This window comes from Erpetoichthys calabaricus, chromosome 4 (genome assembly GCF_900747795.2).
Source record: "Erpetoichthys calabaricus chromosome 4, fErpCal1.3, whole genome shotgun sequence".
Classification (NCBI taxonomy): Eukaryota; Metazoa; Chordata; class Cladistia; order Polypteriformes; family Polypteridae; genus Erpetoichthys; species Erpetoichthys calabaricus.
In genome coordinates, this window is record NC_041397.2 from 265,472,720 (window position 1) to 265,490,270 (window position 17,551).

General features: G+C 39.5%; 2 protein-coding genes across 2 annotated transcripts in view; one reads left to right on the plus strand and one right to left on the minus strand.

Annotated features, from left to right (window-relative positions):
• Positions 1-17,551, minus strand: part of LOC127525802 (PWWP domain-containing DNA repair factor 3B-like) — a 202,652-nt gene that overhangs the window by 102,093 nt on the left and 83,008 nt on the right. The window lies entirely within an intron of this gene.
• LOC114650847 (deoxycytidylate deaminase-like) overlaps positions 1-17,551 on the plus strand; it is a 62,953-nt gene that overhangs the window by 40,722 nt on the left and 4,680 nt on the right. The window contains exons 4-5 of the mRNA XM_028800739.2: positions 246-438; positions 8,757-8,873. Coding sequence (XP_028656572.1) covers positions 246-438; positions 8,757-8,873 — 310 coding nt within the window. The remainder of the gene's footprint in view (positions 1-245; positions 439-8,756; positions 8,874-17,551) is intronic.

Sequence of the window (17,551 nt, forward strand, 5' to 3'; positions counted from 1 at the left end):
ATAACATATTATATGTTTAAATATTACAATTGATTCAGAATAGACCGGTTTTTCAGTTTTATGTTAGGCAAAAGTAAAGCCATTTCACAGTTGATAACAGTATTCATATATAATTTTTATGTTCTTTTACACTTAATATAGAGTTTCTAATGTCAGCATTAGTCTGAGTAACAGAATGTAGCACTTGCAGGTGAGTTATGTGACAGCTGAAATCTTAATGTGATTTTTTTTTTTAATATATATAGGTGGGTGCCTGCATTGTTAATCCTGACAATAATATTGTTGGGGTTGGCTATAATGAAATGCCACGTGACTGTGAAGGTCAGTTCCCATGGGACAATGAGCTGAAGAAACAGAAAGACAAACAGGATGACAATAAGGAAAAGCCATGTCTCTGTGAATGTCACAGACAACACCTGAACACCAAGTATTTTTATGGTAATACTGTTTTGGTTGTTATTGAAAAATCTTTTTAAAGCTATGTGCTGATTTTAAGTGACCTCATTTTCTCCTTACCTCAATGTGCCAAGTATTGATTAGTCATCAGTTTATACTGTCTAACAATTTGTAAGGTAAAAGATAAAGAAATATCCAACACAATATTAGACTGACACTTTTTATTCACTGGGGCTTGTAGCCTAATACATTATGAAACGCAATGTCTCCTCCTTTAGCAACCCTCCAGCATGGCTGCTTCTACTCTGATCAACCAAATATCCTTCCAGGTGACTCTAATAGTCTTTTCTCTACTGTGTCTCCTGTCTGCACAGTCATGCCACTGGTTCTGACTCACACAGTAGGCAATTCTATCTACTGTACACCAGGATGGGCAAATTATGGCTTGCATTCATTTAATTTCTTCCTCACCTTTCCCCACAATAGCACAATGTCTGCAGTTTACTTTCCCTTCATAGCTGCTTTCATTTGAGACCATTGTCACTGTAAAATACGTGTTAGGCTTGAATGCCCCCTTACGGTGAACTGCTCACCTACAAAATATAGTTTATTTGTGCTGATACTGTAGGCCCAGTGCACACCTCTAGATTTCCAACATGTCACAGAAAAGAAAGATTGATGCGCAAGGTCCTAAATTTTAAGAAAAATGTTCAGAAAAATACTTGTGTGTAACCCGGAAAGAAAAAGCAGTTTGTAACTTTTCATCCATCCATCCATTTTCCAACCCGCTGAATCCGAACACAGGGTCACGGGGGTCTGCTGGAGCCAATCCCAGCCAACACAGGGCACAAGGCAGGAAACAATCCTGGGCAGGGTGCCAACCCACCGCAGGACACACACAAACACACCCACACACCAAGCACACACTAGGGCCAATTTAGAATCGCCAATTCACCTAACCTGCATGTCTTTGGAATGTGGGAGGAAACCGGAGCGCCCGGAGGAAACCCACGCAGACACGGGGAGAACATGCAAACTCCACGCAGGGAGGACCCGGGAATCGAACCCAGGTCCCCAGATCTCCCAACTGCGAGGCAGCAGCGCTACCCACTGCGCCACCGTGCCGCCCTTAGTTTGTAACTTTTGCAGAAGTTAAATAATACAACAGCAAAAGGCATTATGAGGCAAAACATCAGAAACAGATTTTGGAATGCACAGAAGTCAGGCGGAGGGAAAAACTTGAACAAAAATCACTTTCAGGACGGCAAATCCTATTTGGAAGAAAACAAAGAAAATGTGGTGGTGGTGAGAGCTGGCTATGGAGTATTGCAACTTGTTGTTACATCAGGTAAACTGTTCCCAGCAGGCAAGTTAATTAAGCAATGCATGTAAGAGATTGTGGAGGAGGTGTGCCCAGAGAAATGGGACTTGTTCCATTTAGAACAGTTATCAGACAAGTGGAAGAAATGGCAAATGATCTCTTGCAGCAGCTCAAAAACAGAGCATTGAGGTTCATTAATTATTCTATTGTCCTTGATGACAGTACTGATGTAGAGGACAGCGCAGAATTACTGGTGTTTTTACAGGACATAAATGAATCGTTCAGTATCACCGAGGAGCCAGCTACTCTTCATAGTTTGAAAGGAAACGTAACTGGAGAACTATGTGTGTAGATAAAACACATAAGCAGTGTGATTTGGAATGGGAGAACTTAAAATGCGTTATGACCGATGGCACAAAGAACACTGCAGGAAAAAAAGCTGGCCTAATATGGAGAGTAAATAATCACGTCACATCAGTTGGTATAAATTGTATTACCCATCAGCAAGGGCTCAGCAGAAAAGCTCTCATTCTTGAAGATGTAATGACAGTTGTTACATCTACTCTAAATTATTTGCTCACATGCACAAAATCTCCAAAAGTTTCAACGCACAGTACAGTGATAAGGCATGGCAGGTGATAAGGTAAGTGAGGTGCCTGAGCCAAGGCAGGGTGCCAAGGAGATTTTGTTAAAAATTATGCTCTGAAATCATCATGTTCATGACAGAAAAAGGAAAGCCTGTCAAAGAAATGTCCGATTCTGAATGGGTTTGAACGCTGGCATTTGTCACTGATCTTACCCAGCACATCAATGAGTTAAATTCCAGACTACAGGAAAAGGAAAATTCATATGGAATTTGTATACAGTAGTAGTGTCAAAGCCTTTGAAATGCATCTGCAGTTGTTCAAGGAACAGATATCAGAAAAACTGGATCATTTTCCAGTCTGTGTAGAATTGAAAAAAGCACATTGCATACATACTTTCCAAAAGACTTAGTTGTCCAAAAATAAAATCTAATTATTGCATGAGCAGTTTCTTCAGAGATTTCAGGATTTTATTGAACTTGCAGATAACATTGTTACCCCATCTTCCCTTCATCTGCAGCTCATTGATTCTCAAAGCAACAGGGCTTTGAAAGACAAATACAAAGAATGTGATCTGATTACATTTTACAAAGAAGTTTCCAGCGACAATTTTACTACTCTGAAAGCAATGGCACATGGTTTTACACCTTTTAAAAACAGACAAGACATTCTCAAGGATGAGTACTACAAAGTGAGCCTCTCTGATGATCATCTGCATGCTTGTCTGTGGAATGTTGACTTCTGTGTCCATTAACTACAGGCATTGGCCATTTTGTAGCTGAGGAGCAAGCATACACTTCTTACTAATGGTGTTGCCTGGCCCCCAAAGGGGGGTTGAGTTTTATTACTGGCCGTTGGGGTAAAAACTTTGCCCACCCCTGATCTACACTCACTTTTCCCAACCCTCTGAGCCGATGCAGTATAGGCTTTTACTTGAGACTGGCCGTTTACCACATCTTTAGGCCAATACAGAGGAGTGGATCTCATAAGTGCTGCTCTTTTAGGTGCTTGATCATCTCTCCCTCTCTCCCTCTGACACACAGCCTTTCATTCATACACATGCACACACACACACCCCTTCTGCACAGACTCCTTTTAAAACTGACTTCCCAGAGTGGCTCCCCCCTTATTGCAGTCCACAAACTCCTCTGAAGCTTCTCTCTCCCAGGTTCATGTGACTCCAGAGGTCTCATGCCAAAAATACCTCTGATACAGAAACTGCAACCAATGCAGTAAGACAGTGTTCATGATAAACACACATGCATTAAAGATGTATCACAGTGTTTTTTATATGGCAAGTTCTACATTTCAGAACTGTTGGGAATTAAATTAGAAAAAAACAAAATGTGCCTGGTGATACTATGGAGTGTATTGTATTTAGATGCAATATTCATATGTGGATGTTAAATCTGCTGTATTTTGCTGCTGTTTTTAAGCAAAGATTTTACTTGTACCAACTACAAAAATTGTATGGACAAATGTCTTCACACACAATTCATTCTATTATTTTTATGTAATGCTAACATTAAGCACATGTTTCTTCTTTCTGCAACATGAATTTGGTTTGGCTGGGGAGCACTAAACAGCAGAGCTCAAATTGTTCTGTTCCCATCAGCGCATGCTCCCAAACTTTTACATTCTGCACCTAAAGGCAGTGAAAGCCTTCTCCACAAGTCGGACATGGCTGTTTTTTGTTTTGTGCAATACTGACTGGTTTTGATTTGTCTTTACACATCTCCCTCTTACATTTTTGCAATAAACTTTGAATATCTGGTGCACGTACATAATAGTATAAAAAAGGCAATATGATCGTATTTTTAATACAGAAATAAGACATTTTAAAATTGAGTGATTTTGCTTGTATTTAATACAAATTTTATTGGAGTCTTATTGCACATTACAGGACATTTGTCATTCCATATATCTCAATGCTGACCGCTAATCCTTAGCCACATAAGTGTGAAAAGTCCTATGCACACAATTTATGTTAAGTTTAGGGAATCCCAGTTCCAATACACACTTCTATCACTTTCATTAGCACCCTCATTTGCTGTACAGTACATGAGACAATGGTGTTTATTATTGTTATTACTATCTTCTTCTATAATACGCTACCGTGGCTGTTCGTTTGCCTGTCCAGGATTTTAAATCACTTGTAGCTCGCAAACCGTTTCATCTATTGACTTGAAATTTGGTACACATATACTACGTGACGTCTACTAACCGCTTTTGGGGTGATGACTTTTATTACTCTTTTTATTTTTATTTTATGTTATTGTAGAATCAACTCTTGGCAGCGCGCAGAAGGGCAGCCGTGCGGCGCTTGCATATGGGCGCCGTTCTCATTGCTACCACCTTCGCTTGTCTCTTCCCCTACCTCTTCATATCTTTTATCATTCTTGAGGCAGATTGAAGATTTAAGTGCCAGTTTAAGTGAAAAAATTAAGAAAAACATACTAAGTAACTGCAACACAAACACTGACTTAATCAGTTTTAACGAGAAAAGATGCTGACGAAAGAAGAAAAGAAGCGGGCCGCCAGGGTGGAGAAATGAAGAGCTGCTCAGGAAGCAGCAAGCGTATCAACTCTGAGCAAACGAATGATAAACATACAGAGAAAGAGGATGAAAAGTATGAATGCTCAAGTCAAGTGTATTCACTGCACGTTATCGTGCAGTACGCCGTTACTGGTGAGCTATAATTACCATTCAGAACAAGACTGATGTCTATACAAACTACAGTTTTAAGCACGGCATAATCTAAAACAGGAGTTTCAGTCAGAGTTGTATTTTTTTAAGCTTTCTGGAGATTTTACAAGATTGCATAAACGATACACATATTACCAGAGTTTCAATTATGATATATATGACTCTTGTGAATTGTAATTTTACTACTGAACAGACAGTTTTGTTATATAATAATGCAAAATAAATAATGAACAATGGGACAAAGCATAATCATAACAGGAGAAAAAACACTATACACAAATAGAGAGAATATGTAAAATCATGTACAGTAAATAAAAGGGTAACTGCACTATGTAATTTATAGCACCAGCTTAAGTCTAAATGCAGCACCGATCCATATGCTGTAGGTGGTGATTAACCTGGACATACACTATGTGGCCAAATGTTTGTGGACACCTGACCATCACACCTATTTGAGCTGATTGGACATCCCATTACAAAACCATGGCACAAAAACATTATTATGGAATTGGCGATAAGAGCCTCCACTCTTCTAGGAAGGATATCCACAAGATTTTCGAGTATGTCTATTGGAATTTGTGTCTATTCAGGCAAAAGATCATCTGCCAGGTCAGGTGCTGATGAAGACTTGGCTCACAGACCTATTTGAGCTGATTGGACATCCCATTACAAAACCATGGCACAAAAACATTATTATGGAATTGGCGATAAGAGCCTCCACTCTTCTAGGAAGGATATCCACAAGATTTTCGAGTATGTCTATTGGAATTTGTGTCTATTCAGGCAAAAGATCATCTGCAAGGTCAGGTGCTGATGAAGACTTGACTCACAGATGGCATTCCAATTCATCTCAAAGGTGTTCATGAGGGTTGCGGTTAGAGCTCTGTGCAGGCCACTCAAGTTCCTCCACACCAAACTCAACAAATCATGTCTTAATGGACCAGGCTTAAATAGTTTCCTCAAAGTAAAAGGCACACAATTGTCTAAAATATTTTTGTATGCTCTAGCCTAAACAGCAATCTTTACTAGAATCAAAGGGCCTAAACCAAATCCAAAAAACAGCCCCAGGCCATTATCTCTCTTCCTCCAAACTTTACAGTAGGTCCATCCCAGATTTGTCCATCAGACTGCTAGATAGTGAAGCATGATTTATCACTTCAGATATCATGTTTCCACTCCAGAGTCCAGTAGTGTCCTGCTTTACACCATTCTAGCCAATACGTGGCATTGTGATCTTAGGCTTGTGCATAACTTCTCTGCCATAGAAACCCATTTCATGAAGCTCCCAATGCACAGTTTTTTGCTGATGTTACTTCCAGGGGTAGTTTGTAACTCTGCTGCAAGTGATGCCACACAGGATAGAGGATTTTTACGAGCTATGTGCTTTAGCACTGCTCTATGTATTTTGGTATTCTACCACCTCGTGGTTAGGCTGTTGTACTCATAGACTCTTCCACTTCACAATAATAGCACTTTTGAGTTGACCAGGGCAGGTCTAGCAGAGCAGAATTTTCTTGCACTGACTTGTGAATCCTATAAAAAGTACCACATTTAAAGTCATTGAGCTCTTCAATATGACACAGTCTTTGTCGTGGCGAAAAATTATCACCAGAAGGCCTTTTACCTGAAATGAAGGCTATCAGGAGTCTCGGGATAGGCAAACAGAGTATAATTTTATTGCAATAAAATAACAATAAAAATAACATGGACTCAACCCAATACGGCCAAATTGAGCTGAGCCCTGAACAGTTCTGGACTCAAAACTTGGGAACTGTTATTATCTCCTGACTTCACCCTGCAGCTGGCCCCCCTGGTACTTTCACTGTCTATTGTTCATTTCTAGTTTCTGTTTTGCTTATTTTTTATTAGTCTACAGCTGGGCAGATGCCTTCCTTTTACCATATTTGGGCTTTTTTTTGTCATTTCCTTTCCTAAGCCTTTCAAACTATGTTATAATGGTGGCCTGAAGCTAAGCTTTAGTTTAAAAAGAAATATGGCATGTGCCTTTATTTAATCATTTGTTTGGCATGCTTGATTTACATTTAATTTCTGTACTAAGGTTAAATGCTAGTATAATTCTCTAAACTTATTTATGCTAGAATATATTTTGTTATTTTTCATACATTACATCATCTTCTGACCTTGGAAGCAATGCCTTTTTGCCATCTTTGCTGATTCACTATTCCAGCTTGCTTCTTACTGCCTACCAGAATCATTTTTCCTACATTTTGTTACTTGTATCGTTCCTTGTTTTCTGGCCTTCATGTGCTCTCATTCGTCCTTATCCTGTCCTAGGTTAGTTTCTGTGCGTCATTTTTGTCCTGTCCTATTCTTCCTCTCTTAATGCTGGTTATTTTCCTTTTTTACTAGAAAATGCAATATGACGGATTTTTTAGTTAACCATTTGCTTGACCTATCTTATTTGCTTAACATTCTAATTTATGCTTAATCTAGTGTTTCAGACGCTTTTAATTACTTTTATGGCTATTTATGCTAATATGCTATTTATACCTAATGTAAATTTTTTTTCCTTCTATATCTTCTGTTTGCCAATGAAGCCTGCCTGGCTATGTGCCAGATTTTATGCACTTGTTAAAAATGGATGTGGCTGCACTCAGTAATTTGGATTGGTGTGCACATATTTTTGGACATATGATATTTAAATTTTGAGGCAATGTATTCACAAGCCCTTAAAAAGCAGTAGGAATGTCATCATAAAGCACAAAACTTAATGCTAACAACATTCCAATGGCCACAGCAAACAGTATTAAAACGTCCATGAAAAAAATCATGTTACTTGCGTTGCTTAATCCACATGCATAGAGAGTCACATGCATTTTTAATAAAATATTGTTAATACCATCAGAAAGTCAGAGTAGTGTATGCGCATGAAGCAGGTTCAAATGGGATTGAGGTTTTGAAGTGAACATCCGCCCCTCATTCATTGGTCAAGACTCCTGTCTTAAATTCAAAAGCAATTTAAATGTAAAAATTACTTTTATACTTCTGTTGTATTCTGTTGAAATTGTTCTTGATTGGCTACCATTAATCCTACAATGGAAGGCTGCCCTGTCCAGGGCTTGTTTCTGCCTTGAGCCCAATGCTTGCTGAAATAGGCTCCAGCTTCCCAGTGACCATGCTCACTATTAATTTTCTTTCAGGGATACCAGTATATGATGCACAGCAGGTACTGTTTTTTAGAGACAAACCATAAGAAGTCACTATAGATCAATCAGACAGCACAGTAAGATAGTAAGGTCACATCCAGCCATCTTTAAACTTATTCCAGACTGTAGTGTTAATAATTATTCTTTCCTTTAACTGTCAACTGCCTCAGTTTTTTGTAAATAGACAGACGTTCACTTTGTGCAGATTAGCAATAACCGAGTATTAATTTGTTTCTAATCTCGACTCTTATCATGAGTTTGTACAAGTATAAAACTTTCCTCAGAGCAAAATGGTTAAAGTTCTCTATTATTGGGGTGAATGGTACCTTAGCATCTGTAACTACACTTCTTATTTCATTTTTGTCTAATGTTGTATGTGAGCAAAAATATACATTTGTTTTAAATCTGATTAACAGATATTTTGCCAAAAAAAAAAAAGATTCAAAATAGTCTATGGAGTCTATAAACTCCATACTTCTCTCTGTACCATATGATTTTTCCTATTTTGTAATCTCCAACAATTAAATTTCCATTTTGACAAAGTCATTAAAACTAATGTAAATTTGTAATCACTTTTTCAGTGTGCCATGCAGAGCTGAATGCAATTATAAGCAGAAATGCAGAGAATTTGAAAGGATGCACAATCTATGTCACCCTGTTTCCTTGTAACGAGTGTGCAAAACTCATCATCCAATCAGGTGAGCGAAAACAAACCTTAACGTTTATTTTGGTGTGTAAAAATGTCCAAGAAAGAGACTGTAACGTCCAAGGTTCTTTTTATATTGATGGACAAGTTAGTAGTGGAAATGCATAAATTATTAGCCTTGATTTACCTGTACAACCCATGACACCCATTTATCACTCAAGTACACAAATCAAATCAAGCAATATGGCCACTGGAAACCTTAGCTTCAAAACAGTGCACCTTAGAGGTGGCAATGGATCACTGCCCCTGGGCACTTCTACTGAAAGTGCTGCCCAAATCAATCAAAGCAATACAGACTGGCGACCTGAGTTTCTGAATGCCTTCCGAGGTTTAGAAGTTGGACTTCTTTAGCGCTGAATTTGGCTGCACAATTCTATCAGAACGTAATATTTCTCCCAGAGTTTTGTTTTGGCAAGTCTGTTTGCATCCCAGAATTCAATGCTGTATTCAAATACATTTTGTTCCCTTCAGTTTGTGTAGCCGATTGTTCAAAATAATAATCTGTTGGATCTCATTTCTAAAGTTCATGCAGAACTTGGCACTGAAAGTTTGACTCTTCTCACTAGCCCCTCAAATACTTATCTTCACACACTCGCATCTGCCTCCCCTCGCCCGGTTCAACCTGACACATTGTAGTGTCATCATTGAGCTAAATCGCCTGCTTGTCAGCACTTCTCCGGTGCTCTTGACCTCTGGCTGCATTTAACGTTCTCCATACCTGTTTATGCAAATTCTCACAGTTAAAAGCCATTCCAGTTTTCCCTTATGAGCTCTAAACAGTATAGTTATAGTCTGGTCAATCATATTTTAGTAGTATGTATATACGAGTGATAACAAAAATAATCAAGAATACACATATGTGAAAAATAAAATAAAGCCAACAACAATTCCTTCCCCAAACACAATCTTACATTCGGTTCAAAGTTAACATAAACATCACTGGGAGTAATAATAATAAAAAAATAAGTCTTTAAAATAAAACAGCAGCAAAGCAAAAAAATTTAGTATGACAACTGCTTAGAAAGACAATTAATAATACCTTTTTAAAACATCTTACCCATTTACCAGGCATCAAACTCTCTCTCCTCCTGTATATGTTGGTCTTGTACTATTTCTTTAATTAATATCAGGTGTGACTAATTAACCTTATTAACAATTAGGTCTCACCTGTACGGAAGCGTATTAGGGCCATGGAGAAGAAAAAAAATAGTTGATGTTGAGAATAAAGTCAACATGCCGACTTTATTCTTGACATTTATTTTGTCATTAAAGTAGAACGTCATAAACGTTATCTTAAAATCAATGTTTAAATTACTAGATTTTCTTAAACTTAATCATAACTAATGTAGCACATTAAATTCGTCATATTAAGTGTTCCCCGACCCATGGTAATCACTATGTGCTTAAACTGACTTCTCTTGCACTAAGAGGAGCCGCAGGCAGCAGTCACCACACAGGATACATTCACTTTGTGATATTCCTGCCCTCTGAACATTTAGAAGGCTAAGAGAAATACTTGATATCATTTTCATGATGAAATACATTAAAGCATGTAAACTGCTCAAAAAATTAAAGGAACACTTTAAAACACGTCAGATCCCAATGGGAAAAAAATCATGCTGGATATCTATACTAATATGGACTGGGTAATGTGTTAGGAACGAAAGGATGCCACATTGTTTGATGGAAATGAAAATTATCAACCTACAGAGGGCTGAATTCAAAGACACCCCAAAAATCAAAGTGAAAAAATGATGCGGTAGACTAGTCCATTTTGCTGGAATTTAATTGTAGCAACTCCAAATCATACTCAGTAGTTTGTATGCCACCCACATGCTTGTATGCATGCCTGACAACTTCGGGGAGAATGCTCCTAATGAGATGACAGATGGTGTCCTGGGGGATCTCCTCCCAGATCTGGACCAGGGCATCACTGAGCTCCTGGACAGTCTGAGGTGCAACCTGGCTTGCGTCGGGTGGACCAAAACATAATGTCCCAGAAGTGTTCTATTGGATTAAAGTCAGGCGAGTGTGGGGGCCAGTGGATGGTATCAATTCCTTCATCCTCCAGGAACTGCCTGCATATTCTCGCCACATGACGCCGGGCATTGTCGTGCACCAGGAGGAACCCAGGACCAACTGCACCAGCAGAGCGTCTGACAATGGGTCCAAGGATTTCATCCTGATACCTAATGGCAGTCAAGGTGCCGTTGTCCAGCCTGTAGAGATCTGTGCGTCCCTCCATGGTTATGCTTCCCCAGATCATCACTGACCCACCGCCAAACCAGTCATGCTAAACAATGTTACAGGCAGCACAACGTTCTCTACAGCTTCTCCAGACTCTTTCACATTTGTCACGTGTGCTCACGGTGAACCTGCTCTCATCTGTGAAAAGCACAGGGCACCAGTGGTGGACCTGCCAATTCTGGTATTCTATGGCAAATGCCAATCGAGCTCCACGGTGCCAGCCAGTGAGTACAGGGTCCACTAGAGGACGTCAGGCCCTCAGGCCACCCTCATTCACACCAGTGGCCTGTTGGAGGTCATTTGGTAGGGCTCTGGCAGTGCTCATCCTGTTCTTCCTTGCCGAAAGGAGCAGATACCAGTCCTGCTGATGGGTTAAGGACCTTATACAGACCTGTTCAGCTCTCCTAGAGTAACTGCCTGTCTCCTGGAATCTCCTCAATGCCCTTGAGACTCTGCTGGGAGACACAGCAAACCTCCTGGCAATGGAACGTATTGATGTACCGTCCAGGAGAAGTTGGACTACCTGTGCAGCCTCATGCTACCAGTAGTGACACTGACTGTAGCCAAATGCAAAATTAGTGAAAAAACAGTCAGAAAAGATGAGGAGGGAAAAATGTCAGTGGCCTCCACCTGTTAAACCATTCATGTTTTGGGGGTCGTCACATTGTTGCCCCTCTAGTGGATCTGTTGTTAATTTCATTAACACCAAAGCAGCTGAGACTGATTAACAACCCCCTCTGCTACTTAACTGACCAGATCAATAGCCCAGAAGTTTCATTGACTTGATGCCAAACTCTGATTAAAAAGTGTTCCTTTAAATATTTTTGAACAGTATATTAAACATGTTGGGGCATGGTTTATGACATGGCAAAGTTAAACTAGAGGGAGAAAAAACAAGGGTTTAAAGTGGAAATGTCGAGATTAAAGTGGAAATGTCAACTTTAATCTCGACATAAATGGTTACATTAACAAATAACTTTATGATTTACATACGTATTGTACAAGCTACGTTTTCGAGCATTTCCCTCAACCCCTCTTAATGAGTCATTTAATAAGTGAAGATTAAGTACTAACTTGTTAAGTTTATACCTGAATTTTCCTACAAAAAAACTCATAAGTTGATTAAAAAACAATGATTGATAGAAAAAAACAACAAACACAAAAAAATCATTATATGGTGACATTTAGGTCATATAGTGGGATAGAATAAATTTGTGTAAAATTTACATCATTGTTTAATAAATAATTAATCCAAAACATAAAAATAAGCACAGAATAGGACTATCCATATTACTAACTGAGAATGTTAAACCGGAAGGCATGGACGCAGGTACACCGCGATGGGACCATGAGGCATACTGCGCAGGCGCCTACAGTGTGCGTCTCATAAACCGGAAGCGAAGTCTTATCCATCGCGAACGAAGGAGTCACGGCCCAAAAACGAAAGAGCTCAACTAACGTGAATGAGAAATAAAGCAACAACGCGCCCATAGCTAACGACTAACGACACAGCCACACAAAAAAGAGGATTCTGCGCTGCACCCCAGAGTCAAACGGAAGAGGCTACGGAGGCCCCACAGGTCCATAAAGATAGTACGGAAAGCGCGGGAAAGTACAAAAGGCGCAGGCGCCTACAACACGCTTCTGAATAGGACATGAAGCAACAACGCGCCCATAGCTAACGACTAACGACACAGCCACACAGAAAAGAGGATTCTGCACTGCACCCCAGAGTCACACGTAAGACACTATGGCGTCCGCAAAGGTCCACAAAGATAGTACGGAAGGCGCGAGAAAGTACGAAAGGCCCAGGCGCCTACAACACGCTTCTGAACTAAACGTCCACACTACACAGCATGGTCCGGGTAATGAGAATAAACAAACTCTCCGTATTAAACGTACGGCATCCTCACATGTCCAAACCATATAGCATATGTGAATCACATTACAGTGATGCATTATTAACGGTACAACCACAGAAAACGCTCCGTATTAACAGTAAGTGCAATGATCCATATTACTAATGGTAGACAACGGATAACTAATGGAGTCACGGTCACATCTCCAAAATGATCCAGCTCAACTAACAGAGCTACAAAAGCGAGCCCGCATGGATAAAAACAATAGACGTGGGCGCCTACAACGTGCGTCTGAAACCGCGGAAGCAAAACTGTCTCGGCTCCAAAACCAAACAGCTCCGCATGGACAAATACAATGTACATAGATGCCTACAACACGCGTCAGAAACTGTGGAAGCAAAGCAGGCACGGGTTCAAAACGAAAGACCACAACTGACGGAGATACAAACATGAGCCCGCCTGGATATAATCAATGAACGCAGGCGCCTACAGCACGCATCTGAAATGCCGCTTGCAAAGCAGGCACATATCTCATACATTCATCAATGTATTTCGGGTTACCCAACACCGGGGGTAGGCGAGTGAAGTGAGCAGGGGGCAGAGCCCCCTTGTTATTTCTAAGACAAACAAATAACAGACACACACTGTAAAAGAAAAACATACTTTTCTGAGCAAGAGCGGGTTCTTCTTTTAGAAGACAAGAATATAGTTCTTCAATAAGGTGTGCGACAGTCTTTCCAACAGAGAAAGGAAACACAAGTGAGATGAGATAGCAAATAGAAGAAGTACCTGCAATTCATAACCAGACTTGATTTCTCTTTTCAGATACACAGACACCATCTGTACAGCCTGGATGCAGTTTGTAAATTATATATATTTAATATATAGATTTTTTCACAATTGTTAAATGAAGATGAATAAATAAATCCCATCATATATGAATAAAAATGCTACATTTGTTTTCAGATACATAGGGAACAACTTAAGTACAATGTAATAAAAAGTCTTTAATTAGCAACCAAAGAACCAAGTTACACTAGAACCCCAATTATCCAAGGTGATGTGCACTGAGGTTACCTAGGCTAAACAGATGGCCACAGCCATTTTGGAATAAAGATTACAGATATAGGGGATTAAAACATTGTACCAGATGCTAGAGATAAAAGATTTTGACAATTTATATAGTACAATATCACTTTTAATCCTATTTTCATACCTTAGTAAATTCCATGTTCCTCACATCATTTCTGCAATGTTCCACAGCCACCTCGGCATCGAGATATTGGCAGGTGTAGCAGAGTCCTGCTGCTATTCAATACACAAAAGTGCTGTTTCAATGGCATTTAGACCGGCTGTATCAAAAATCTTCTGTGGATTTTCTGTGCAGTCCTCATCATCACTTATACACAAAAATCCTAAGTGAATGAATGAGAGCGTGTATAGGTGGTCAACGCTGGTGACACACTCATGGGGGCAGTTGGGGAGGAGTAGAGAGTCACGCCCACATTCCCTGAGTCACCCTCTCCTTGACCGCCCGCTCAGTACAGTTTTGGTTAAAAGTATAATATTTACTCTCTCAGTACAGGATTCACGGCAATGTTTTTATGAATTATGAGAAAAGTACAACAACAACAACAACAACATTTATTTATATAGCACATTTTCATACAAAAAGTAGCTCAAAGTGCTTTACATAATGAAGAGAAGAAAAATAAAAGACAAAATAAGAAATTAAAATAAGACAACATTAATTAACATAGAAAGGAGTAAGGTCCGATGGCCAGGGTGGACAGAAAAAACAAAAAAAAACTCCAGAAGGCTGGAGAAAAAAATAAAATCTGTAGGGGTTCCAGGCCACGAGACCGCCCAGTCCCCTTTGGGCATTCTACCTAACATAAATGAAATAGTCCTCTTTGTAGTTCGGGCTTTTCACGGAGTCACTTGATGCTGATGGTCATACAGACTTCTGGCTTTTAATCCATCCATCATTGTTGGAACATCATGGTGCTTTGGGTAGATGGTGGTGGCACACGCCACCACCAACAGGACACCGGAAAAGGAAACAGAAGAGAGTGTAGGGGTTAGTACAGATTTTGAATGAATAGTTATTATAATGAATTAGATATACAGAGTATCAGGATTAAATTACAGTGAAGTTATGAGAAGGCCATGTTAAAGTAATGTGTTTTCAGTAGTTTTTTAAAGTGCTCCACTGTATTAGCCTGGCGAATTCCTACTGGCAGGCTATTCCAGATTTTAGGTGCATAACAGCAGAAGGCCGCCTCACCACTTCTTTTAAGTTTTGCTCTTGGATATAAGTAATGCATTACACTCACAGGATCGCCTCAGATAACGTGGAACCTCAGTTAATTGGGGCTCAGATAATCAGAGTCCTAACGTATGTAAAAACAGTAGTGATGATGTCCTGCATAGCCTTCACACCAGCCTGGTATACACTCACTGCTCTAAGATCAGGAATTTAGACATTACTTTCTTTCTCATCCTTATTGGGCAGCGGTACACCTACTCTAACAGCAGTAGTGTACAGCATTTTACCCACAACCAACCAAACACAGCTGTTGTAAAAATCTAATGCCACCGTACAATTTGTAAACACAGCTGAAGTACATTATTCAAATACCTATATTGCATTCCATTACACTGGGGGTTTGATGATGTGCTGTTGTTTGACCACTGTCTAGGTATTAATTTTCAGATGAGAAAATGTATGAAAAAAGGGCATGCTTGCTTTCACCCTGTAGCTAATTCTTGCTTTCTAACCTGCCCTAGAATTAGGCCAAATGAAGTCATTGTGGGTACTCCCAATACTCTTTCCCATAGTTCCTGTATAAAGTCCTCTGTGATTGCAAATTACCTGTGAATGAAATATAAAAAACTTTTAGGGCAGGTGTGACTAGGTTCCAAGAGAATGGGAGTATAAATTTACCAGCTACAATCCAATGATTTAGCTTAATTCATTTATTAATGTTAGATTTGTGAGATGGTGGTCAAAGACACAGACACAGAATTCAATGGACTTTCTTTTCAGTGGAGTTTCTTTTTTTTTTGCAGCCATGCTATCTCAAATCAAACATTCCAACCTCTGATTCATTTAAAAGAGCAAAGACATTTTATCAACTTATACATGTTTAATTATTAACAATACAAATAATTTATATTTACTTAATAAATAATCTGTATAATATTGTAATACTCCTTGGTCCGGACTCAAGAGGGACAACATGGGACCATAAGGGATGAGACCATGTCAGAGGGTATAGGAATACTTGGAGAAGCTAGCAATATAAGTAGCTCCTGAGAGTGTAGACAGGTAGGGCTCCTGAGAACTCAGTGGTATTGTATAGTGTGGCATATAAAGCTGGACAGCTTGTATGTGTGGGGAGAAAGGGACAAAATATCTGGGTGTATATGGAAGCACAGAAGAGACAGAGCACTGAGTCAGCAGGAGGAATCAGTGAGAGCTGTCTTTCAATCATTCAAATAAACAGCTTCAGTGCCAGCCATGGGGCAGCCTATAAAGAAGGCAAACCTGTCATGATCACCATTCTTGAGTGGCAAAATAAGCAGTGCTTCTAAGCTAGCTGAAAGAGCAATACAATGATTAATAATCCATTGGGCCAGCACTTACTAGCAGGATGCATACAGAGGTGCTGGGTAGTTTGTGAATGTGAACACTTTAATTTATTTTTTTGGAATTTGTGCATAAATGCAACCTAAAATGTGATTAGATCCATGTCATAAAAATAAAGAGAACACAGTAAAACAATTAACACAAATATTAAACTTATCAGAATGATCTAGTAATACATGTCTTTATTAGACAGAATATGCAAAATTCCAGGACTATCGGGGGGAGCCTGCAGTGTCAACAAATTGAATGGAAATCAGCTATGAGTCTGAGGGGGCCCTGATGTATTAAGAAAAACCCAAAAAACACAGACCTGTCTTCATTCCCAAAGTGTTGTCTTCAGCACAGAGGTTGGAGAATGCATGCTATACCTCAGTCAAAAGAAATTTCTGATCTCTTCTGGAAAGATGTACTGTACAGTATATAGCACTTAAAATATATAGAAGAAATCCTGTTTTACCAAAGAATTCTATAAAATGAGTAACAATATAAATTTTAATTTATAAATAATCATACTCTTTGATAATGGTTAACACTTTTTTTTTAGTTGTGTCTTTCAAGTAATTGCAACATAACTCAGCATAGCTGTCGAAGTGGTTATTTGGAAAGACTCCCTCTCAGCTTTGAAACTCTGCCTATCTGAGTAGCCCACTGTTTGCCAAAGATCAACCAGCTGCATCAGCTTATGATTTCTTCCAATTTACCAGTGAATTGGAGTGTTCCAGGGCGGCGCGGCGGGTAGCACTGCTGCCTCGCAGTTAGGAGACCCAGGTTCACTTCCCGGGTCCTCCCTGCATGGAGTTTGCATGTTCTCCCCGTGTCTGCATGGGTTTCCTCCCGCAGTCCAGAGACATGCAGGTTAGGTGCATTGGTGATTCTAAATTGTCCCTAGTGTGTGCTTGGTGTGTGGGTTTG